Below are 25,132 nucleotides of genomic sequence, written 5' to 3' on the forward strand. Positions count from 1 at the left end.
CAAACCTGTCAAAAAACGGAAAACTTCTATGATGTTCACAGATTAGCTCATGCTTCAAATGTTAAAAGATATACTTTTCATAGACCTCCATGGGCCTCTAAGGGGAATAGTTGATGCCCTTGTGATTATACAGCAACGTTTACCCCATTAAGAAGGTCTCGTTGTATTTCAGCTTCAGCTTATCCACCATAACCGTTGTCCTGGGAACAAATCAGCTTTACTACTCGAGTCCCGCACCTGTGACTTCCAGGGTGTCAAGGATCATCACCAATCCAATGTACACAGGTGGAGACAGATCCGTGGGAGATATCTCACTCCTCGAGCTTCAAACACCAATGACCTACACAGATACCATTCGTCCTGTGTGCCTGCCTGCGGCGGTCCAGTTTCCAACTGGGATGAAATGCTGGGTCACCGGATGGGGAAACCCCCACATTTCGTGTAAGATATTATTATAGAATTGCAGAGATGAACAACCTTTCTAAAGTTTGAAAAGGCAACACATTGGATCATTGCAATGTAACGTTTCGTCAGCCACTAGCCACCTCAATCTATCAATATTATGTTCATGTATCTAACTTGTTATCTTCCTCAAAAGAATATGGGCGCTGATTCCTATGGCGAGACAAAAGAAATGAAGAAATATGTATCCGTTATTTATCATTATTTTACACACTGCAGCAAGACACCTTGCTGCTCCACGAAAGGGAGTGGGCAAGAATGCACAATATCGATGAAGATATGGTGCATTGCTGGTCGCTGCCTGCACTCACTGCTACCTAGCGCCAACTTAGGCGCCCTTGCACCATGATGCAAGGCTGCCTCCGTTACAGGCAGGACTGCTTTTGTGCTGGAAGGGACACCTTCTTGCACAAAAAAACAATCTTTGGGCTTTTTCCTCTTTTTACGTGTGCTACCGAATGAAGTACATGTAGAAAGAAGAAGAAACAAGGAGAAATAAACATATTTTCCCTTGTTACTTTTGCTCTGGGAAGGCATAGCAGTTAAACACATTCACAGGTCTATCAGTATTGTTACATTTAGGAATGCGTCCGAAAAGAGTGTGAAAAACACAGGCACCACAATCAGTAACTGCTCATGTTCTATGCCTGTGCCTGGCATGTAATTTCGCTCTGTGGCATTAAAGCAAACTTTGGGTAATTTTTACAAGTATAATATGGAACTATTGAAATTATGTAACCTTACACAGGAGTAATTAGTTGTGCTATCTAGATTTTGTCATTTAATTGGTAAAATCTAGACACAGTAGATACCATGATGGGTGTTTTACTCATGATATAACATTTAAACGCATTTATTTATAAATGAGGCATTTCTGTCAGAAACATTGTATATGAAAACATAGTGGCATATTCAGTAATTAACACTAGATTGCTTAAATATGGAGGTGTTGAAGGTGATCTGTCGACAATACCTTGCCAACTTACTGCGTTTACTAGTAGACAGCACATATTTGTATTTTTTACACTTCACATATTTGGGGGCATATTTACCAAACTTTTGCGTCACCCTTGCGCCACTCAAGGTAACGCAAAGGCAATGCAAAACCTAGATGAGATTTACCAAGTCATGCAAGAGCACCTGGCATGGCTCTGTGATGCTTGGTAAATTGAGAGAAGTGCAATAGAGCTTTGACCTAGGGAAGCGTTCCTTGAGTGCAATGTGTGTGTCCATGTATCCACTCGTATATTTTGGTGCATTCCCAAGTTTACCATGATTGGTAGACCTGGGAATATGTCAAAATGCTTCGCATTCTTCAGCGCACATAGAAAGAGGAAAAAGCTTCAAAGGTCTGTTTTGTGCAGGAAGGTGCTCCTTCCTGCGCAAAAACAACCCTGCCTGCAATACAGGCACCCATCAACATGGTGCAAGAGTGCATGCATTGGCGCTAGGCAGCCAACAGTGCGCCAATGCAATCAGTGCGCAGAAAAGCATCACATCTCAATTGATATGATGCATTTCTATCCTCTCCCTTTCATGTAGCAAAGTGCAGTAAGGTGTCTTGTGGCGTTGCATGTAAAAAATGATAAATATGGCCCTTAGGGCCAGATGTATCAAGAATTGTGATTCTATAATAGCAAATTTTAGTAATTCGCTATTACAGAATCGCAAAATGCAAAGTATGTAGGTTTCGCCGAAAAATTTGCGGGTCCTACATATTCCTTATTTGCGACTCACAAATTGCGCGTAGCAAATAAGGACTGGCTTCCCATTCATTCCTATGGGCCCAGTGGCCCATAGGAATGAATGGGAAATCCATGTACAATTTGCGAGTACCCAATAGGTACTTGCAAATTGTGCATGCAATTTTAAGGGTGTAAGGTTGCCAAATGGACCCCCTGTTGCACCTCTGAAATATGCATGTGTGCACATGTGGCGCACATACATGCCCTAAGGGCATGTATGTATGCCGAATGGCACCTTAACATTTTTAAAAAATGCATCTTTCATGAAATTCGCATATTACCACCAACTTGAAGTTGGTGGTAATTTGCGATTCTTTAAAGCCAGGTCGCAAATATTTTATCTTCCTGCATTCCATTTAAGGAATTGCAAATTGTGATTCCTTAACACCTTGGCTGCTAGAGATATTTTCCTCCGGTGTTGACTTGTTGGAAATCCCATTGTTCATGACGAGCTCAGCTCGTCATAAGCACAGCTCAACCGTGCCTCATGACCAGCTAAGTTTGTCATGAGCATCAAAGGTGTTAAATGCATTCGAAAAATAGGGAATAGCACATTTTGCAATTCCTTATTTTACGAAGGCCTTTTGGGATAATACATCCCAAAAGGCTTTTTCCCATTCGCAAAATGGGTGATTATGCAAATCGGCCCGTTTGCGAATGGGAAAACCCTTGATATATCTGGCCCTTAGACTTTAAAACAAGGCATACCATACCTAGAATGGCACGGTTATTGGTAAAGTGCTAAAGGCAGGGTAAGCAACGTAGTCCGTTGACCTGGTTGATTTAAAAGTGGTATATACTCTATTGCTTCCATTTCTAACGATAATGGCATTACTCCTAGTCCTACTCCCTCGCCTTCCTTCAGTACAAATGAGGAGGCCCCGCCTCCCACCCAGACCCACCCCCAGCATAAAAACTCTGCCCGCCCCCACCTCCACCTGTACACAAACAAGCCGAGCTAGCACTCAGTTGAACCGCACCGGGAGGGAGGGAGGGTCCTTGAAGGAAGGCGAGGGAGTAGGACTAGGAGTAATGCCATTATCGTTAGAAATGGAAGCATTACCTCCCGTCCCTCCCTCGCCTTCCTTCAGTACAAATGAGGACATAGCAAGCAGAAGAAAACAGGGACGGACAACTGAGTGACAAAGAACACAAAACAGTGCCCAAAACACAGCAGATCAACATCCCTGGCCTCGTAAAGAGGACAAGACTCTGAGGCCCGAACCCCCACCAGAGGAAAAGCCACCAAGACGGCGGACCGAAACCAACAACCCCACGGAGCGGGGGAAGGCAAACCCCGGAGTCGGACCAAAGCGAACAAACAGAGTCCACCACCCGGAAGGACACCACCACCAGCAGGCACCACAGCAAAAAGAGGCCGGACAGCCAAACAGAGCAAACGAGACTCCACAGCCAAGGAAGGAGCAGGACAGAACACAGGCAAAACCACCCCCTAACAGAGCGAAAACGCCGAGCCACCGGAGGGACAAGGGACGGAACCGGACCCAAAACCAGCAGAACCCTACAGACCAGACAGAAGGGAACGCACAAGACAGGGCCCAAACACCCCCCAAGTGCCCCGCAGGGGCGACAGCAACCAAAAAACAAGGCCCAAAAGCCGAGAGTCGCAACCCAAGTCCCAAAGGAGCCCAAAGGGCGGACCGGACAGGACATCCAACACAAGCAGCAAAGACCCCGAAGGGAAGGACACGACAGGGCAGGGAATCAAACACACCAGACCCGGTAAAGAAAACCAGGCAACAGACCCCAGGCAACATGCAAGGAAGCCAGCAGCACCAAGAAGCAGGAAAGCCGCCCCCCTGCACCCGCAGAGGAGCCACCGACAATCCCAGAAGAGCCCCAGAAGGAGCGAACCGCCACACAAAAAGGAGGCCAGCACCAAGGGAACAACACCAGAGCAGAACCCCGGGCCGAAAGGGCCAGCAAACACCAAGCATAGGACAGCCGAGAGGAGGACCGACGGGAAGCCCGCAAGCCACCGCCAGCCGGCCGAGAACCCCCAACCCAGCCAAGGCCAGCCGCACAACCGCCAGGCAGCAGGGGCAAGCCCCGCACAGAACCCAGGGGAAGGGCACGGAACATCAAAGGGCACGGAACCCCAGGAAGGAACCCACACTGAGCCCAACACAACCCGGACAGGAGAGGAAAACAAGGAGTTCAAGGCCAACAGGGAGCAACCAACCCCCGAGAACAGACCCACAGGGCCCGAACCAGAAACGCCCAGAGCAGCAGAAAAGCAGCGAGGGGGAAGGGGAAGGCACACAGAAAAACCTAGAGGCCAAGGAGAGGGCCAGCCGCCGACCACCCCAAGACCCGGGCCCCTGGCCCAGAGACCAGAATCGGGCCACCCAGGCGCCGCAACAGGACCACCACAGGGAGGCCCCAACGACCCACCAACAGGCAGGACACAGGGAAGGAGTGAGAAACCCCAGGAGGAAGGAGGGACCCAGCACAACAGAACAGCCAGCACACAGGCCACCCGCCAAAGGCAGAGAGCAGACAGCCCCAGCACCCAGACCAGAGTCCACATACACAGGACATAGGAAACCAAGGATCAAGGACCAGAACCTGGACCAATGCCAGCAAGAGGACCCCCGGGAGACCAGCAGGAACCAGAACCGGAACCCAAACAGAACCCAGCAAAGCCAAGGACAGGCTGGCGACCGAAGCCACCAAAAGCGGAGCCGGAGGAGCCAGTGAACAACCGGCCAGAAGGCAACAGCGGCCGAGCCACCAGGAGAGCACCCCCGGGGACGGACCGACAAGGGCAGCAGGGACAACAGACCCCGGAGACCAACCCAACAGGAGCCAGATGGACAGGCAGAGAAGAAGAAAACGAGCCCAGGCAACCAGAAACACCACAGAAGCCAGGCGCCCCAGCACCCGCAGCCACAGGACCGCCCAAGGAGCCCTGGGACAAAAAGGCCCAAACCCACGAAGGAAGAGAGACCAGGCACCCGGACAAGGGAACGGGGCCGAGCACAGCCCGAAGACGGCACCCCGACAAACCCCAGGCCCAGAGATGGGATCAGCGAATACACACCCCGGGCCACCAAAAACCCGATCACCAGAAGAACCACAAAGGACCTCCTGAACAGACCGAGCAAAAAGACACTCCAGCCGTAAGTCGCAAGAGGCCGACCAGAGAAGGAAGAGGGAACACCCCTGCCGAAAGATGGAGAGCCACGAGAGCAACCGGACATGCCGGAAGACCCAGGCCGAAGGCCCGAGGCCGAAGGGGAAGGACGCAACCCAGAAACGTGCGTACCACACGCAGAGCCCGCGGAAAAGCCGCCCGAAAGGCCAACACATGGAAGGGAACCGGCCGAAGCCAGGAGCAGACCCTCAGGAGAACCGGAACAGGCACAAAGCCGCCGGACACCCTAGCCCCAGCAAAAAATCGGGCCGAAGCCAGGAGCAGACCCCCAGGAGAACCGGAACAGGCACAAAGCTGCCGGACACCACAGCCCCAGCAATAAAACGGAGCGGGCCCCAAACCCTAGCCCCACCGACAGGAACCCAGCAGAGGGAACAAAAGGCAAGCAAACAGGACACCCAGTCCAGGAGAGCCACCCAGCAGGAACCGGAGACGGGCACCGGCAGAGGAACCCCAACGAACCGGAGGAACCGGCACCAAGCTGACCCAGCCCCCATGAACCACCGCACATAGGACCCCGTCAACAGAAACGTCCCGCAGACACAGAGGAGGAAATGCCAAAGACGACCACCCACTGACAGGGAACGGACCAGACAGCAGTGACAGGAACCCAACAGGGCACGGCACCCAGAAAAGGAGGCAGCAAGCTAGGGTGAACAAAAGGCCCAAAACCATGAGCACCCGAAAGCCAGAGGAGACACCCACAGCGGGGAGAACGGAAAGGCCCCAGTGCAAGGCACACGGGAAAGGCAGAACTCCCCAGCCCAGGCAAGGCAAACAGAGGGCCAAGGCGGCGACACCCAGCCACCACGAGCCGCCGATGCCAACTCCATGAAACCCAACATCAAGGAGGGCACAGAAGAAGCAGAGAACAGGCCAACCAGCGCAACAGCAGCAGTCAAGCAGAACATCAGACCCACCAAGCAGCACGGCCAGGACAGAGTCCGGCAGCACAACGGGAGGAAAAGGGTGACCACCACCAAGAGGCAAAGCCACTGGAGGAAGAGAGGGATGAGTAGCACAGAAGCTAAACCCCAGACACCACCCGAGCGCGCAAAGAAACCCGAAAACTTTCCAGGATCAACACAGCGCAGAAGGAACACAGAGGACAGAGGAGAGACCGCCCTACGGCACGACACACAGGCAATCGCCAGCCGGGCAGGCCACAGTGGACAGAGCAGCGCACAACAGTGGGAACAGCATGGAAAACACCACGCACGGGCAACGCATGCCACACACCACACCGGGCACGAAGGTCAAGCCCTAACCAGAAGGGCCAGGAACAGCAAAGAAAGAACCCCACAGTTCCAGCCCGGCAGGAAAAGAGCAAAGCCCCCCCAACCCCCGACCAGTGCAGGAGGTCAGCGAAAAAGTCATGACAAGAACCCAGCGCCCTACGCAACGCCAAAGGCGGCAGAAGGACCCCCCAAATCCCAGGAAACAGCCCCGAACAGGAGCCTCAGGATGAAGAAGGGAGGGCACAGAAGCCACCCGCCGAACCCCAGAACACTGGACAGAGCAGCCTCATCCAAGCCAAGCAACAGAAGCAGACACGAGAGGCAGAACACCCCCATACGGAGCCCATGCGGTCAGGGCACCCCAGGGGGACCGGAGAACCAGCAGCAGGGAAGAGGCAGCAAGCCCCAACAACCCCCAGCGACCCAGGGGCAGACAAGCGCCAAGAGCACCACCCTTGTTGAGCGCAATCTTCGCATGTATGAGGCCCCGGGTTCAATCCCCGGCATCTCCAGGAGTCACTGTTCTGAATCTAGGCTTTTTCCAGAAGGCTAGACTGCCATCATAAGGAAACATGGAGCAGCGGCCGGAGACGCACCCCAGGCAGCCAGAGCCCGAGCCACCAAAGGCACGAGAACCGCCGCCAAGCCACAGCACCAAGGGCCGCACTGCAGGGCAAGAGAACCACCTAAGCAGGAACAACATAGGAAAAACGGGCCGAAACCCGCCCTACCTGGCCTCCGAGAAGACAGCATACCGGGAGGAGGCAGCCACACAGCCCGACCCGGAAACGCAGCCCCAGCCACAGGAGGACCGCCGGACACCGCCGAGGATTCCTGAGCCACCGCTCCGCCCCCACACCACGAGGGAGACGAGGAGAGGAGGCACCGCCAGGAGAACGCTGCAGAGGGCACCGCCGTAGCAGAGAACCAGACCGAAGACTCCCCGGCACCGCCACAGGGAGGAGCTGAAAGGTAAGTCCCACTAGGGAGACAGAAAAAAACAGGTGGAGGTGGGGGCGGGCAGAGTTTTTATGCTGGGGGTGGGTCTGGGTGGGAGGCGGGTCCTCCTCATTTGTACTGAAGGAAGGCGAGGGAGGGACGGGAGGTAATGAGAACATCCTCACCTTCTCTGGGTAGCTGGCAAGAAATATAATGCAACTGGAAAAAGCTATGAAAGGCGAGTTTCATAGGTTTTTTTTTATTGTGCAAGATGTAAAATCGTGTAATCTGTAGTCTAATCCCGATCTAATATTTAAGTTCTATATCCCATTGTCAATGAGATGATTTTGGGGTGTTGTGGCAACTTTGATTGATGCTTTTGTCAACAATTCTCATGTTGGTTTCAAAGCATGTGGTAAAAGAAGCATGTGTTGTTTGAGTGGATTCACATGTGACGGTCTTTTCACCAACAGTGCCTACGACTTATCAGCAGATGCTACAGGAATTTGAGTTGCCCCTGATAGATGCCCACAATTGCCATGCCATCTACCACATGTTCACAGCTGTGGGAAAAAATGTCACCATTATTCCAAACACCACCATATGCACCAGAAGTAAACGTGGAGCCACTAACTCATGTCCTGTAAGTTTCTGTCATAAACAGTGTGTAGTTTGAGCCAATGGTTGTCAGTGTATGCTGGCAGCACTCCTTTATGAGCATCAGCCCTTATTTTTGCTTATCAAACATTTCCTGAGTGCAAGAGAGGGAAAAACACACAAAGAAGAAAGACGGAGGACTAGAAAGATGGAAAATATGTCAATGAGGGAGAAAGCAGGTACCTGCAAGAGTGGGATCAAGAGGCAAGAATGTCTGGCAGTAGATATAAGAGGCCTGAGGATAATCCAGAACTTCACAGCCTTTGTTATTTGCAAACTAACATCTAATAGCATCAGCAGGCTCATAAGCAGCACTTGGGGACCAGTTAGGTATTGTAGGTAGGTTTCACTATAAGATACGCATACTATGTTTAGGTATAGTTGCTGGTTGTATGGGATTTCATAGATAAACAATTCCATGCAATATCATTCCTGAGAAACCATTTCACCTAAACTGTTTAACAGAAATTTTCAAGAAGAATAACATCTATAATTTCAAAAAAGCCAATTCATAAAATATCTTTTTGTCTGAAAGTGGCTTTTGACGCTTATTTTTTTTTTTACATTCAATTTTATTGATTTTAAGATCAAACACATTAACAGCACAAGACATTTGGTCGATGTTACAAGTCGTTACCGCAGTTAGTTTTGAATACATATAGATTAATGATTGAAAGCACCATTTTGATGCATGAACATTACAAATGTGTACATACGTGAGCTTTGGTTCATTTAGTCCAACTGATTTAACCATTTGCCCCAGACCTTGTTGTACTTGGTTGGGCATCCCCAGGCCTCGAATAAGGGTCTCTCCTGTGCGGCGCACCAGTCCACTCCACGCCATTTTTCTATGCTTGGGGATTTAGCTTGTGCCCAGGTAGCTGCAATATCATGTTTGGCCACTGCAATTGCTGTGGAATCGTCTGTCCGGTCAGGAACCATCCAGGCGGTCCATCACCCCCAGGATGAGATGCACAGGATCATGGGGAATGGGCCATCTCAAGACCTGTAAGAGTTTTGACTCTATTGCTGACCAATATGGGGAAAGGTTAGGGTATGTCCAAATCATGTGATAGAAATTCACTGGTTCTCTGCTGTAACGTGTGCAGTTTGGGGAGGGATGCAACCCTGCTCTGTGTAGGGATGCTGGGGTGAGATAGGCCATGTGCAGATACTATAATTGAATTAGGCAGAGTCTGGCTGAGATCGTGATGATTTTGGGAGCCATAAGGTCATCACACCAATCCTCCTCCTCCAGTGGACCCACCCAACCCTCCCAGGAGATCTGGAGCAGTGCAATTGTTGACAAGGGTACGATATATTGGGGACACCCCTCCCCAGGTTCTCCATCATGACCTGAGCTTCTAGTGGGCTGAATGAGGGGAATGACATGCCTGTTGGGTTGTGCGGGTTGAGGGCATGACGGAGATGCAGATATTTATAAAATTGTGAGGTGTGGAGAGTATAGCCCACAAGTAGATCTTGGAACGTCCTAATGTGGTTGCCCACCCAGACGTCACCCAGCAGTGAGACACCTATGTGGTCCCATTGTTCCAAACACGCGAGTGCCGCCATCTCTCTTAACCACATGCCCTGCCAGAGAGGTATGTGCTAGCTCAGGTGTTTGTCCAAGTGTGTGTGAAAAAAGTAAACCAAATACGTCCTACCATGTATCAAATTCCAAAGTGTAGGAGGTCACCTCCCCCTCAGCTTAGGAATAGCCTGGGGTACCGACGGACAGAGTGGGGCCTCATCGCCTGAGCGAGTGCCAGGAGAAGTGAGGTCTGATCCTAAGACTTTTGTGGAAAGAATCCATTTCCAGAGACATTACTCCTACACTTTGGAATTTGATACATGGTAGGACGTATTTGGTTTACTTTTTTCACTTTTCTTACTTTGCAGTAGTGTACAAATTTGGTCCCGAAGAAAGCCATCGGTCTACCTACCGACCTGATCATGGCTGAAACATGTCAACCTCCTTAATCATCAGATGATAGTTACCATTTTTTCATACTATGAACACACTGTTTTTAATCTTGGCATTATGATGACCCCCTATAATAAAATTGTTTTTGGCGTCATAATAGTTAATCTTATCTTCACACTTATGATTTATTTTCACATTTAATCACTGATAATTATTTTTCAGCACCACTGGATTCAAATTCATGGCCTTTTTTTCATCACTGGCGGATCTACACTAGGACATCTTTCTTTCCATTCCTTGTATAGCAACACATTCAGCTGTTACAACACACGTTGTGCCACTACTTATCCATCTTTAGCTGCATGTCACTAGACCAGTAGTACCCATTTATGTTATTGATATGGTGATAGTTGACTGCCAATCAAAGCACTGCCTAGAGAGGTGGAGGGGCACTAGAGCTGATTTTGCCGCATTGAGTCAGAGTCCCAAGATGTTCTCGAAGGCTTGGAGAACCTTGAGGTTTTTAGGCCCAGAGCTGGCCTGGTCTGCCAGGAAGAGCAGGACATCATTTGAATATAAAGCGATTTTGTCGGTGTGGTGGCTTCCCGAAGGCCAGCCTTGGGTCCAGTGGTCTGATCGAATGAGCCAGGCGAAGGGCTCCTTTGCCAGTGCAAATTGGAGGGGCGAAAGAGGACATCTGCTGTGTGCCTCTCTGAATTGGGAACACCTTTGAAAGGGTTCCATTGGTCAGTACCCTGGCTCTCGAGTAGAGGACCTGGGCAAGGCGCCGGAATTGTTGTCCAAGACCCATCATCTGCATGACATCCTCCAGGTAACTCACTAAATTGAATATATGTATTGTGGAGTAAGTGCACAACCTATGTATAACACAGTTCGTTTCTTTTTGGGTGCTCCGTGGGTGGCGGCCAACGTCCCTGGGCGCCTGATTGACAGATTCACACGTTGTGTCTCTAAAGGAGCATTAGAGACATCCCCTTGGGCACTCCTTTATCTCCTCCCTTGTAGTCAGAGGATTCCACACTTTTTATATTTCATTACTTTGATATTTTATTAGGTATTTTCAATGTCTTATATTGAATTCATTCATTCATTAGATTCTCATTGTTTCAACATCAGTGACATATATTCCTTTGTATTCCAATGCATTTCGGGCGGTATCACAACGCCCTTCATCAGGGAATCAATACTTTACAACTAATTTGTTTGAAGTCATGACGGAAGTCTCAATCCCAGCAGCAACCCAGCTGAGCTCTCTGTCCCCTAGTTTCTCTCCGTGCTTGGTGATAGTCTCTAGTATTTTGGATTTAGGCGCCTAAATCCAAAATACTAGAGACTATCACCAAGCACGGAGAGAAACTAGGGGACAGAGAGCTCAGCTGGGTTGCTGCTGGGATTGAGACTTCCGTCATGACTTCAAACAAATTAGTTGTAAAGTATTGATTCCCTGATGAAGGGCGTTGTGATACCGCCCGAAATGCATTGGAATACAAAGGAATATATGTCACTGATGTTGAAACAATGAGAATCTAATGAATGAATGAATTCAATATAAGACATTGAAAATACCTAATAAAATATCAAAGTAATGAAATATAAAAAGTGTGGAATCCTCTGACTACAAGGGAGGAGATAAAGGAGTGCCCAAGGGGATGTCTCTAATGCTCCTTTAGAGACACAACGTGTGAATCCTCCAGGTAACGCCAGTCCACTGTGTCAAAGTCTTTTTTGAAGTCGATAAAAAGGAATCTGAGGTAGGGTGTAAGGAGCTGTGGGTGGGCTAGGGCCAGATGGAGGCACCTTAGGCAGTGTCTGGTGCTCCGTGCTGGTATGAAGCTGCACTGATCCGACTGGACCATCTTGTGGAGAAGTGGACAGAGCTGCTGGGCTAGGATTATGGCATATACATTTCTCTCCATGTTAATAAGCAAAATTGGGCAGTAGTCCGTGCAAACAGGAGAGGGAGGCTGGGTCTTGGGAATCACAACAATAGTCGCCACGTCAGTCTCGAGAGGGAAGGAGCCAACCTCAGCAACATGTTAGTAAAAGTGTATGAGATGGGAAACCAGCAAGTCCTGGTAAGCCGCGTAGTATTCTTGCTGGAAGGCGTCAGGCCCTGATGTTTTCCTGGCCTTCAGCAAGGATATTGCGGCGTGTATCTCCTCTGGGGTAAAGGGGAGGTTCAAGTCTGCTGCCTCATCCCCGGTGAGGCAAGGGAGTTGGATCCTTGCCTTGCAAAGCATGCCTGGGAGGGTAGCCTTCGCTACGTGAGCAGAGTATAGCTGGGCGTAGTTCTCAGCAAACGCCTGTGCGATTGCAGGTGATGTGTTTTTGGTGCTGCCCGAAGCATCTTGGACTTTGGGGATTATCCTGATGGCTAGGGGGTAGGAGACTAATCTGTGTAGCAGCCTCCCATTCTTATCGCCCCATCCATACACTCTGGTCACGGAGGAGCACCACAGCAATTTGGCCGAGTCCATGGAGATCTGTTTGATCTCCACACTAATGAACGCAAGTTGCCTGTCTTGGTGAACATCAGGGGTTCCAGTTATGCATGTTTCCAGCTGTGTTGCCTGTGCCTCAAGAAGGGTCAGGCGTTCGTTCTGCACCAAATGTTTTGCGTGCACTGGCCCCTGGCTACTCCACAGAAGGGGACTTTACTTGCCTCCCAGAGGGTGCTCGAGGAGAGGACTGATCCTGATTAGTAAGGAAATAGTGCTTCAATTCCACCTCTGTAGCCTTCTTGACTTCTTTGTCCTGTAGGAAGCACGCTTTCAGCCTCCACACCTCCGGGATGTGTATAAGGCTTCACCCTGGTGCAGAGATAGGGCCAAGTGGTCAGAGATTCCTCAGGGAAGGATTGCAATGGTTGATACCCTGTGACAGTCGGGGACAGGCAGGGGGTTCAGGTCAAAATGGGAGTGTGTGCGGTGGGCTGCTGAGGTATGAGTATGTTGAGTGCCTCGGGGATTCCAGATCCTCCTGAAGTGTTGGTTGCATAACTGCATTGAAGTCTCCCCAAATCCCTGTCTGCCCCATGGGCAGGGAGGAGAGTGTATCAGTGAGGTACTGCAGGGTGGAGGTAAGCGTAGCGGTGGGACATATATGGACACCAGGTTAAGGATTTCCCCATCTAGCTCCCGGACATGGTCACAAACCGGCCTTGGCGATCCGTTGTGATGTGGCCGGGGGTGAAGGGGAGTCCTTGCTGCAGTGGGATTGCAACCCCGTGAGCCTCACTCGAAACCAGAGTGCCACACACTGAAAAAAACGTATCATGCGAGGAACAGGCATTGGGTCCCCAGGAGGTGGGGCTGTCTTGGAGCGGGAGTATGTGAGGCGCATGGCTATGGGCGTATTTGAGGACTGCCGTTCACTTGATGTGGTCCAGTAGTCCGTTCATGTTCCAGGACAGAACATGGATGGACTTACCCCAGGTGGACATCTGTATCGTGGTTGGTATGTGTAATGAGTGGGCCAAGGGGGAATGGGCCCCAGTGGGTTTTGTACACTTCAATGCAAACTCATAGTCACGGTGCGAGCTGTGTGCTGTGCATTCTTGTAGTGTAAGTACATAGAGCAAATATCAAAGTGCTGTAGATAGTAAAAAAAGGAGACCATGGCAAATTCAAACCTAAAACTACCCAGAAGACAATGATCTACACCCTCCCGCCCTACCTCCCTCCACCCTACACTTCCAGAACTGAAGCTTCTGTCGCCCTGAAAAAGAAAAAGAAAATAACAACAACAAGCTAAACTGAAACGCTTAGCTAGGAACTTTGTGGTGATGGTGGACTCCTCCACAGTATCGGATATGGTAGTGTTATTGGCATGCCTCAAAGTTCTGCATTATCTATGGGGTATACCTTCCCTCCTCATTCAGACAGGACTTCTCCTGTCTGTGTTTCTGTACAGCTGGCTGATGTTTTAGTGTGCAGGACTCCTGTAAAGGTCAGAGTCTGAAGCCGCAGGGTCCGGGCCCCAGAGGGGTCCGGGTCTTGTTGCAGGACTTCCACAGAGCTTTCTCTACTGTGATCTCATGAGGTTGGAGGGATCATAGCAGTTTTGGGTCCACAAGCACCTAAACCAGGTGACTCAGATGCTCCCCACGTGGCCCTTGGCCCCTGCAGGATCGTGTGTGACTCCTTTGCTGCTGGTGGGAGAGTGGGTCAGTCCTCTGCGATTTGGGCGGCCTGGTCAAAGATGTAGAGTGGACCCAGAGGGGTCTTTCCATGGTCAGCCAGGTCCATGCATACTGTGGGGTCTCGAAAAAGAGCATCTTGTTTTGAAAGACAACCCAGAGATGGGCTGGGAAGAGGAGTCCAAAAGGCAGACCCAGCTTATGAATTTTCTGCTTGACCTCTGTAAATGAGTGGCATTGAGCCTCAACCTCCCTAGTATAGAGAGGAAAGAACATTATGGTGTGGTTCTGGAACTTCAAGGTGCTCTGAACCCAGGCTGCATTCAGGATTACGTCTCTCTCCTTAAAGTTCAAGATCCTAGCTATGATAAGACAGGGCAGAGCACCAGGAGGTGGTTAAGGATCAAGGGAGCAATGGGCAAGCTCAATAGCGAACCATGTTAATAGTGCTTCTTTGGGCATCCAAGAGTTCAGCCAGGTTTCCACAAAGGCAGCTGTTTGACCCTGCTCGGCGGCCTTCGGAAATCCCATCAGGTGGAGGTTGTTACGACGTGACCTAGGGTGCAGCTCTTTAGTATATGTTTGCAGGTGGGTTATCTGTTCCTTTAGTTCACCAAGCTCGTCCTCAACTGTGGAAATGCGAAATTCCGCTTCCGAAATACAAGCTGTGGCGTTGAGCAGGTCCTGACAAATGAGGGCCATGTACACCCGGACCTCGCCGATCTTGTTCTCCACCGAGGCCTGAGAGGTGCCGATGGCCTGCAGGATAGCCGTTAGGTCAGACCCCGGTAGGGAGGAGCCTCCAAGAGCCCCTTCTGCCAGGCCACAGTATTGGTCCATTTTAGTTTGAGTTAGGGCAGTAGATGATTTAGGGACAGAATTTCTCCCCATCGTAGATACAGAAAGGGGGATGCACCCATTCAGATGGTGGTGTGCCGACACCCAGGGCCCCAGGCGGGGATGACTCTTCATCCCCTCCAAGGGTAGATGTGGGTGCGGCGGTGCCCCGGGGGGGGGCAACTTTGGATCCCAGCTGCTAATTGTCCCTTATTTGTTGGCTGAAGTGCACCAGTGCAGGGACTCGTCATGGGCGGGTGAGTTTTCTTTTCCATGTGAGTCCGCATGTCCGCAGAGCCACTGAGCCCACTCGGGTGGAGTAAGGGACCCTCCATAAGGCTACTGCTATGCGGCCCCGCAGCCAAACCCTCTACCTAAGGAGTTCCATGCGGTGCATCCCCACCAAGCCGGCCGCAGCCGCCCTCCAGTCAAGGCAGGTCTCTCCTGCTCCACATGTCCTTGTCTCAGGCGGGACAGCAGGGGGGCCCAGTGTCGGAGGGTCCCTCAAGGCTCAGTGTGATCTCACTGCAACACATGCGTGGCTCCCCAGGGGGTCTAAAGTTAATGCGTGCCTGTAGGGCACGGCTGGCAGCGGGACTGTCTCAGGTAATTTGCTATGTCCGCTTGTTTGCACTTGCCAAGCTACCTTGGTGGGCCGGCTGGCAGGACACTTCAAGGTGGGGATCAGGCCCAGGGTTCAGGTCATTCAGGCAAGTGGGAGGGAGGCCTTCCAGGCTAGGCCTATTATAGCATCTCAGATACCCGGGCCCAGGGCTGGGATGGCGTCCAGTTGGGTGTGCCCCTGGGTTCAGGAGTGGAGGCTGCTGGCAGCTCAAAGAGGAGAGGGGGTGGGGAGCCTCTCCCAAGGCCCCCGCTGCATGACCCTGGCAGCCGATTGGCCCACCACCAGCCCCTAGAGTCAGGCGTGAAGGTAAGTGGTAGCTGAAAGAGGAGGGGGCGGGGAGCCTCTCCTGAGGCCCCCCCCTGCGTTACTCCAGTAGCCGATTACCTGCCACCAGCTCACCACAAAGCAGAGCCCTAAGGCCAGGGCAGACCCCACACCAGTATGAGGAGGGCACCCTGGAGATAGCTCCTGCACCTCCACCCCACCGGGTCCAGCGGTCGGCACCTCCCGCACGCCAGGGGACCGCGTGGAGTGCTCTCACCGGGTAACGGGTGGACACAGGAGGCAGCACCTCTACCAGGGCAGAACCCGGGCTGCCCCTCGTCCACACAGTACGGTGCTCAAGAGAAGGGAGAGGGCCTCCTCCGCTGCCCGAGACATCAGTCGAACCTCTAACTCTTGTCCCGCTCATCAGCCAGGTGCTGCCCTCATGGCGTAGGTCTCTGTCTCAGTCCCAGAGGCACGGTCAGGGGAAGGGAGCAGTGCCACCGCTGTCCGCCAAACGGCACGCAATACAGAATACAGCCTCCGGGCCTGGTTGGTGGGAGCTAGCATTTTCCTGCCTGTGGGTCTCGGGGATCCAGGCTCCGGACCGGATATCTCATCCGGTAGGGCAGTGTCTGTCGCCACAGGTCCACAGCACGGGTTGTGGCAGGTGCCGATAGTGAGTTAAGGGAATGGATGGCAGCCGATGGTGGCGGAATACGAACAAATGACGGAGGGGTCCGGAGCACTCTTTGAGTGTGACCATCATCTTGATGCTTCCTTGATGCTTATTTTTTAATGTGTAAATGCAAAGGTTGCAAGTATTAGTTTCATGAACTTTTTTTGTCTGAGTTTTTTTTGGTGCTTTTCTTCATGGGACATTGTTTTGGATTCATATGTTTTATGATGTCAAACAATTACTTTCAATGCTTTTAATTCCCGACCTCTCTGCACCCCTAAGCATCATCCATCCCTGACCCCCTCACGATTTCTAAACACTATCCATCTCACCCCCCTAAAATCGCTCAATAAACCTAAAGTCCACCCATCCCTGAACCCTAAAACACTTTTCCACCCCTAAACTCTACCCATTCTTGAACCCTGAAAACTAATTATTACACCTAAACTGAACACATCTGTCCTTCTCCCTCTTAATTCCACCCATCGCTGAACCCTAAAATTCTTCTCTCTCTCTAAACCCCAGCAATTCCTGAACCCTAAAAATAAAATTCTACGTTGACACTGAACTCATTCCTGAACCCTTAAAACCCCTCCCCATACCTAAACTCTGCTTATTCCTGACCCCTACCAACCCTTTTCTACGTCTAAATTCCACCAATCTCAAAACCCTAAAAATGATTCACCCCCTCTAAGCTCTATCAATCAGTGAACCTTAGAAACTGGCATCAGCCCTAAACAATGCCTATCTGTGAACACTAAAAAACCCTGAACACGCCTTCACTCCCAGATCTCTGAAATCAAAAGACCCCTCACCGCCCTAAACACCTCCATTCTTGATCCCTAAAAACCCTTACCACCCCTGAACTTCCCCCTTTCCTCATCCCAAAACAAACCACCACCCATAAACTTTGTCCATTTCTGATCCCTAAAAAATACCACATTATCCCTAAAGCTAACCCTGAACCCTAAAAACTCCTTGTACACCTAAATTCCACTCATCACTACTCCCTCAAAACTCTTCTACACCCCAAAATATTGCCCATCCCTGAACTAAAAAAAACCATCACAACTCCTAAATTACACCCAGGTTTAAAGTAATTTTGGATTTTTCCCTAAAATGATCTTACCTTTAAAAAATTTCTTAAATTTTCAGTTTATGTGTTTTTATTTAATTTGGTCTCCTCCAATGTAATTTCTCGGTTTTCGTTTTTTCAAAAACTGATATACATCAATAATTGGTAAGTATGGCAGGTCGGTATGGTAATTTAAATATGGTTGACTAGTTATGGGTGGTAGGTTACATATGATAGGGTAGATGTTGCAAGTAGGTATAAAAGATACGATAGGTAAGATATTGTTAGAGAGAGTAAGTTAGGATTGCTAGGTACGGTAGGTACGTTTTTAATGTATGGTACTAAGGTAATTTGGTAGCTTAGGTAATGTAGGTAGGCATGGCAGTTTGGTATGGTAGGTTAGGTATGAATGGTAGTTTAGGTATAATAATTATGTTAGGTAAAATAGAGCAGGAATGATCGGCAGGTGCAGTAGGTCTGGGAGATAGGGAGGCATGGTAGTCATGGTAGGTATGGATATGTTAGGTAAATGTCTATAGTAAGTTAGTGGAGGTCATGGATTTGATGTTCATGATAGGTCTGGTATGTCAGATCTCATGCAGTAGGCATGTTAGGTATGATAGGTAGGCATTGAGGGCATTGTAGGTATGTTTTTCCAACCTACGCATGGTAGGTAAATGTAGTAGCATTGTATGCAGGCATGATAGATTGTGAATGTGAGAGCTAACACTATTTAAGAGCAGGCAGTATTCCCACGGACCACTCCCTACTCTTAAAAAAGAAAAGGAAACTTTTCTTTTTTAAATAGATCCCGTTTTCCTTTAAAGAAAACAAGCTGCATTTCAATTTAAAAAATTGGTTTATTTAAACAGCAATCACAGACATGGTGGTCTGCTGTCCCCACCATGCCATCATTCCTGCGGTAGGTCATTTGCAACCCCATTGGGAATCACTATGGGCAGATTTTCGGAAATCTCCTGTTTGCAATTTTCTAATTGCACATTTTTTTGATTTTTGTTTGACAGTTAGCAGTTCTCAGTAGGTCGCAAATGGAACTGCCTCATCAATAGACATGAGGCAGGTCACAATTTGTGACCCATTGTGAATGGCTACAATCACGGGGATGGTGGCTAATGGGGTCAGCAGACCACCATATCTGTGATTTCTTTTTAAATGAAGCATTTTCGTTTTGTTTTGTAATGCGGCCTGGGATGCATTTCAAAAATAAAAATGAAAAGCTACCTTTTCATTTTTTAAGAGTCGGCAGTGGTCTGTGAGACCAGTGCCTGCACTTAAAAAATGTTGGCGCCCACATGCACAAAGAGGAAGGGGTCCCGACCCCTTTCTGTTTGCTAATGGGTTACCACCAACTTGAAGCTCGTGGTAACTGCAAATTTTTTGCGACCTCATTTCCAATCGCAAACATTCCTACATACTAGTGCTGTTTGGTATTAGGAAGGGATGCCCTAAACATACCCCTTCCTAATACCGATTCGCAAAAGCAAAATGAGACTCGGTACCAATTTACTGAGTTGCATTTAGCGTTATGTACATAGTTAAATGCATTTTACTGGTTGCAAATGGCCCAATGCGCTGTTTGGGACTGGTGAAATGGTTCGTACATATGGCCCAGGATATGTCTGAGACACATTAGTACATTTTGAGCCAGATGTGCGACCATTCCGTTTTGTAGGTTGCAAATTGCGATGTTTGACGACGCGCAAAATGGAATGTGCAATAGTGTCTGAGACACTTTGTGATTCTCAAATGGGTCACAAGGGACCTGCCTCAATATTAATCATGAGGCAGGTTGCAATTTGTGACCTATGGGGAATGGCCTGCAATCACAGGAATGGTAGCCTGCTGGGAACAGCAGACCCCACAGTTGTGTTTGATATTTCAATACAGCAACTTTTTTTTTAATGCAGCCCATTTCCTTAAAGGAAAACGGGATGCCTTTAAACAAAAAAAAAAATGTTCTTTTAATTTTTTTATGGGCAGGCAGTGGTCCCTGGTACCTCTGCCTGCTCTTAAAAAATATTTTCGCCCCCATTAACAAAGAGGAAGGGGTCCCCTGGGGACCTCTTCCCTTGTGCTAGTGGCTTACTACCAACTTGAAGTAGGTCGGTAAACAGCAAGTGTTTTGCACTCGCAAATGCTGTCGCAAAACTATGGTACATACCATTCTGACTCTCTATTAGAAAGGGCCGCCCTTGGCACACTCCTTCCTAATAGCTACATGCAAATATTTTTTTGCAAAAACCCGAATCATAAAATAGCATTTGTACATACTACCACCCTTTTTTGCGGTGGCAAAGGGGCCGATTTCCCATTTGCGACCGCAAAAACAGTCGAACATCTGGCTTTACTTTTGTGAGTCTCTGGTTTCATGCCGCAAACATTAGCAATTAGGGACTTGCAAAATAAAATGGTTGTGCATGTGGCCCTAAATGAAACCCAATGAGTTTCATACATTATGAAAACGGTATTTCTATTGCTTGTACATCTGACCCTTAAATATGTTATTAATACGCACTTGAAAAGAGTGAATGCACACTGTAAATTAATATACCTGACGCACGCAGTATGTTACGGCTGTGGAAGAATGTTTTAATTTCAGAAATAGCCCTGGGTGCAGTTTTGAAGGATTCATGTAGCTTTTGTACTAGTTAAAAGACCTATTTACACAAACAAAAGGAATTAAAAAAATTAATTGATACCCGAGATGGAGAAAATTGGAAACCAAATTGGCACCTGTAATTTATGCAAACAACTTCGCGAAATTAAACACGATTCATAAAGTAATTTATAGTTGTAAACGTACACCTGTCATGCATTCGCCGCCTCCTGTATTTCTGTTTGCATTATTTATGGTTTGTCAAATCGTGACGGTTTTACTTTGCCTCCTATACTGATGTTCAGATTCCTGACTCCAAATTAAAAAAAAAAAATATTAACCATATCCAACATTTCCTTTGAAAGTTTAGGGCAGTGTCCTTTTTTTGTAACGTTCTTTGCCTGATATCTGATGTGAAACGTACTGTATCGCGCTGTGTCGTGTTTTGGGCATTTGTGTTTCCTTACAGGGTTGTCTTATTCTTCTAGGGAGACTCTGGTGGCCCTCTGGTGTGCCAGCTTGGAAATACGTGGGTGCTGGCTGGAATTGCGAGTTTTAGCTCCGGCTGTGCGAAGCCCAACCGCCCTGCTGTATACACCCTGGTCTCCGCTTACACTGAGTGGATAGTGCGACACGTTCCAGATGCTCTAACAAATGTTGTGAACATACAAGTGCTCCCAATCACAGAGATTGTACCTACATTTCCCACAGACTCTGGGGATTCCTTCACTTCTTCCATGGTTGTCATTCTGGGTATAGGATTGTTCTATGTTGTTCAAGCATAGCAATGTCCAGCCAGTTTTTTTGGAACCGATTTTCATTGCACGGAAGGCGGATGAGCAAAATTATTAATAATCATTTTCACTATCAGTCGAAGGAATTCTGGTCCTGTAGCTGCCTTATCATTCAAAAGGTAGAACATCCTGAAAATGGGTTTATGTATCCCAGCTTGTCTATTGTAACATTAGCTGTCAAAACCTTGGCAGACTTCTCACCTGGGAATAAGAAATGTAGGTCCTCATTTATGAGGCTGTGCGTCACTTTTACGCTGCTGGTGCGTCACTTTTTGTGACGCACCAGTGGCGTAAAAAACGCGCCTTGTTGCGCCATATTTACAAAGTGACGCATCCAGGTAGATGCGTCAATTTGTAAACCCGTGCGCCACATTATTATTATAGTATAATGTATGCAAGGAGGGTGTTTTGACGCAAGAAAGGGTCATGGAAGTGACGCAGTGAAATCTACAAGATTTCACTTCGCCACTTCTAGGACACAAATGCGTCAATTTCTTACGCCTGCCTCACAGCAAGCGCAAGACTGACGCAGGCCCTTTCACATGGGGCTTGCCCCATGTGAAAGGACGCATTGCTGGAGTTGCGTCACTTTTGTGACACACTCCAGCAATGCTTCACTTTTGCGCCATACAGATACGTCAGAAATACTGACGTATCTGTAACTCCTTGCACCATGATGCGTCATACTGTAAATATGACGCATGATTAGTGTTGCAAGGAGGGCGCAGTGAATAGTGACACATCGCTGTTTTCACGCAGAGATGCGTCACTTTTCATAAATGAGGCCCGTAATATTTTGGAAAGCAGTGTTGTGGTATTAAGTACTTTGATGTCTTGTAAGTACAGTTACCACCTGGCCAGTATTTTATCGACACACTGGTAATTCACGACCCAAGCTCGGCGTCAGTAATATGCCGGGTATTCTCTTTTTGCTCCATTGGACTTGCCTTCTCTGTGATCACGTGGCAGACACTTTCTGTCTACAGTGCTTGCACAATCATTCATGCTGGGCTCTAGATTTCGCTTGAGCAGCATCCAAACAACAGTTTAGGATTAGCCTCCACTAATACTGGCAGTTGAATGTTTACTTCCGGTTCACTTCCTCCTTTTTCATTGTGCAGGATAAGACCAGACCAGCCAGTCCGGAGTTGGTCAGAATGAGTGCATCACGAGTGCATAGTTTTTCCTCCGTGATGGTGAAAGAGAGGTTAGTGGCAACTTGGCAGCTCATGTTTGCTGTAATGAGAGGTGGGAGAGATTCACGTGCAGTAAGGAAAAAACCGGAATCAGTGCCTGTTTCTGCACTGCCTGTGGGGTGGAGTTGGGGCTGATCCACTACCTATTGGATGGTAGTTAAAGAGCGGCTTTTAGAAGCGCTGTAAGGGGCCCAACAGTAAATTTACCTTAAGGCTTTCAATAAAGTAAATACGTTGCCTGGATCCTAAGAGTGGCTTCAAAGAAATCTGCTCAGCTGGGAAGTGCCGGCCTACAGGCTCGTCCTGGAAGACTGACACCATTCACAAATCCTCCTGCTGGAAAAGATGCTTTGAGAAGCACTAACCAGGGCCTTTGCCATTGAATTAACTGAATGTAATTAGCGTTAAGAAAATTTCATTTTTTAGCCCTTGACAATGCTGGGTTCTGGGCAGGAAAGGACTGGCAAATGCCTTGCTTTTCTTAATGGCAGAAACAAATAATTCTTGTTTAGCAGGGAATTTAATCTGTATTCCGCCTTCTTTTCAATCCAGGGCAGGCACATATGGAAACAACAGATTTGCCACAAGTTTCCCATCCACTTGCCACAGATTGAGAAATGGGAATTTCTCCTGTCCCTACCTTGTTGTTTGCGTTATTGTCTAATTAATAAAAATCATTACAATATTGACCCACAAATGCTAAAACATATGTCAATTAATGGTTAAGATGTTTACACACGATAAAAAGAATAAAATAGAAACTCACTGATTTCTAAATTTGTGCCTCATAATTTCCTCACAATCTATGAAATCCCAAATACAGCCCTTGTGTCATTAAAAGTGTCATGTATGATAGCAGTTAATAAAAGCTTATGATATTCAAGTGAAACTGCGTCACATAGTTCTAAACCAAAACCACCTAAATTACTTTACATTCAAAAGACAATAATAATTTGTTGAATTTTAACATCATACTAAAAGAGAGTACAGAACTCTAGTCTTTACTAAAAACGTACTAACAATCCCACTTACATTATACAGATCGACTTCAAAGGGTACAGAACAATGTGCAAGTTAGCATATTTATGAAATAAGAGCAGCCTAGTGCTAGTTAGTAATTATTGGCTCACTGGCTCTCACATTGAGTAAGCCTTTTTGCCACTCTTGTAACAAACTTGGTGTTAAGCATCTGGGGGCATATTATCAAGGCGGGCGAAATGAGATAATCGCCACTTTAGTGGCCGTTTTCAGCCGCAAAGCGGCGATAATTTTATTGCCTTATTAGCAAGCTGTCGCTAACAGCAGTTAGCCACAGCTTATAGGCGATAGAGAGCGGTTTGGGGCCCCCTTTGCATGTTAGCGATATTTATTGCTAATGACATGCAAAGTGGGGGTTCCCAACCTGTTAGCGACTGAAAGCAGTCGCTAACATCGCTATCGGCTATTATCAGCGCATGCGTAGCGATGAAAAAATTTGTGCTAAGCGAGATTATCGCCAAAACCCAATGCCTGCTCAGACCGTTTTTTAGCCTGTATATTCAATGGGCGGTGGATATTTTGGTTAAGTCCCTATTTGCGATAATGTGTGAATATTGCGGTATTTCCAGCGATATTCACACATTTTGCCGCTATCGCTGGATATTTTATCGCATTGGAGATAAACGTTGCTAATAGCACGTTATCTCTGCAATAAAATCCGGCGATCCGCGGCGATAAAAAAATGGCGCCAAGCTCATTAAGCAATAAATATTGCTAGTTGTTGATAATATGCCTCCTGGTTTTTGGAGTTGATGGATGTAAGGATGCTTTTCGGCAGGAGCTAACGGCAACCTTGTTCCATTCACCCCATAGCATCATTTTTCAATCATTAAGAAAAAGAGGGCAAAGACACCACGTGCTCAATTGATTCCCTACTACTCCTGCACCACCTGCACATTGCACGGATAGAGCAGCTGGATAGGTGTTCTCACTCTTTCATGTTTTGAAGGTTATGTGCGGTTAGGTTATCACAAACACCACCTGAGAAAAGAGATACACTCCAGACTCCATTGAACCCTGTCATCAGTTGTCTGCAAGCACTAATGAACAGACAACAAGTGACAGCGAGATCTGTTAACAAAACATTTAACCTGAAAGGTGAAGACGTCTCTATAAGAACCCCAGTACCTGAAAATATGCCATAGCTCGAAATTAAAGATATATGGAGCATGAGAAATGCTCATTCGATATGAGTGAGCAATCGTTTCTTCAAATAAAAACATATGTGCAATACTGGCAGATTGTCCAATTGGGGTGGTGCTTACAGCACATATACATCTCTTGATAGGGGAAGTCTTTTAGCAGATGCTGCAACGTTTCCCAGGTCCTTCCTTGTGGCCACTTAACACCTTGGGTGCTAAGCTGATCCAACTCCTGTGCTGATATTTGCTGAATCCCCTTTTACATGACGAACTCAGCTCGTCATGAGCACACAAGAGGTGTACCCATGAGCATCGAAGGGGTTAAAAGGTGTGCAATAGGGCAGATGAAAATGGACGGTATTTATTTCAAAGGTGGCAACCCTACTTGTAGGTTTATTTGAATTTATGGAGCTCAACTATCACTATACATTCTCAGCAGATGTGGCCAATCCACCATTAGGGAAAGAACTATCTGTAGAAACATTGCTGCAGGTTGTAACACCACCTTACTACAACATAACAGCAGTAAATTGTCTGTCCGGCATTCTACCTGTGACAGA

At 48.1% G+C, this 25,132-nt stretch overlaps 1 protein-coding gene across 3 annotated transcripts in view; it reads left to right on the forward strand.

Annotated features, from left to right (window-relative positions):
* Window positions 1-21,534, forward strand: part of LOC147703539 (serine protease 27-like) — a 495,151-nt gene extending 473,617 nt beyond the window's left edge. For 2 of the 3 annotated variants that reach the window (XM_086928926.1, XM_086928927.1), the window contains exons 8-10: window positions 173-441; window positions 8,036-8,205; window positions 20,891-21,534. In XM_086928926.1, the coding sequence (XP_086785052.1) occupies window positions 173-441; window positions 8,036-8,205; window positions 20,891-21,187 (736 nt within the window). In that variant the 3' untranslated portion in view covers window positions 21,188-21,534. The remainder of the gene's footprint in view (window positions 1-172; window positions 442-8,035; window positions 8,206-20,890) is intronic. The other variant, XM_086928928.1, reaches the window with a different exon arrangement.
* The last annotated feature ends 3,598 nt before the right edge of the window (window positions 21,535-25,132 follow it).

The sequence above is a fragment of the Lissotriton vulgaris genome, chromosome 7 (genome assembly GCF_964263255.1).
Source record: "Lissotriton vulgaris chromosome 7, aLisVul1.2, whole genome shotgun sequence".
NCBI lineage: Eukaryota > Metazoa > Chordata > Amphibia > Caudata > Salamandridae > Lissotriton > Lissotriton vulgaris.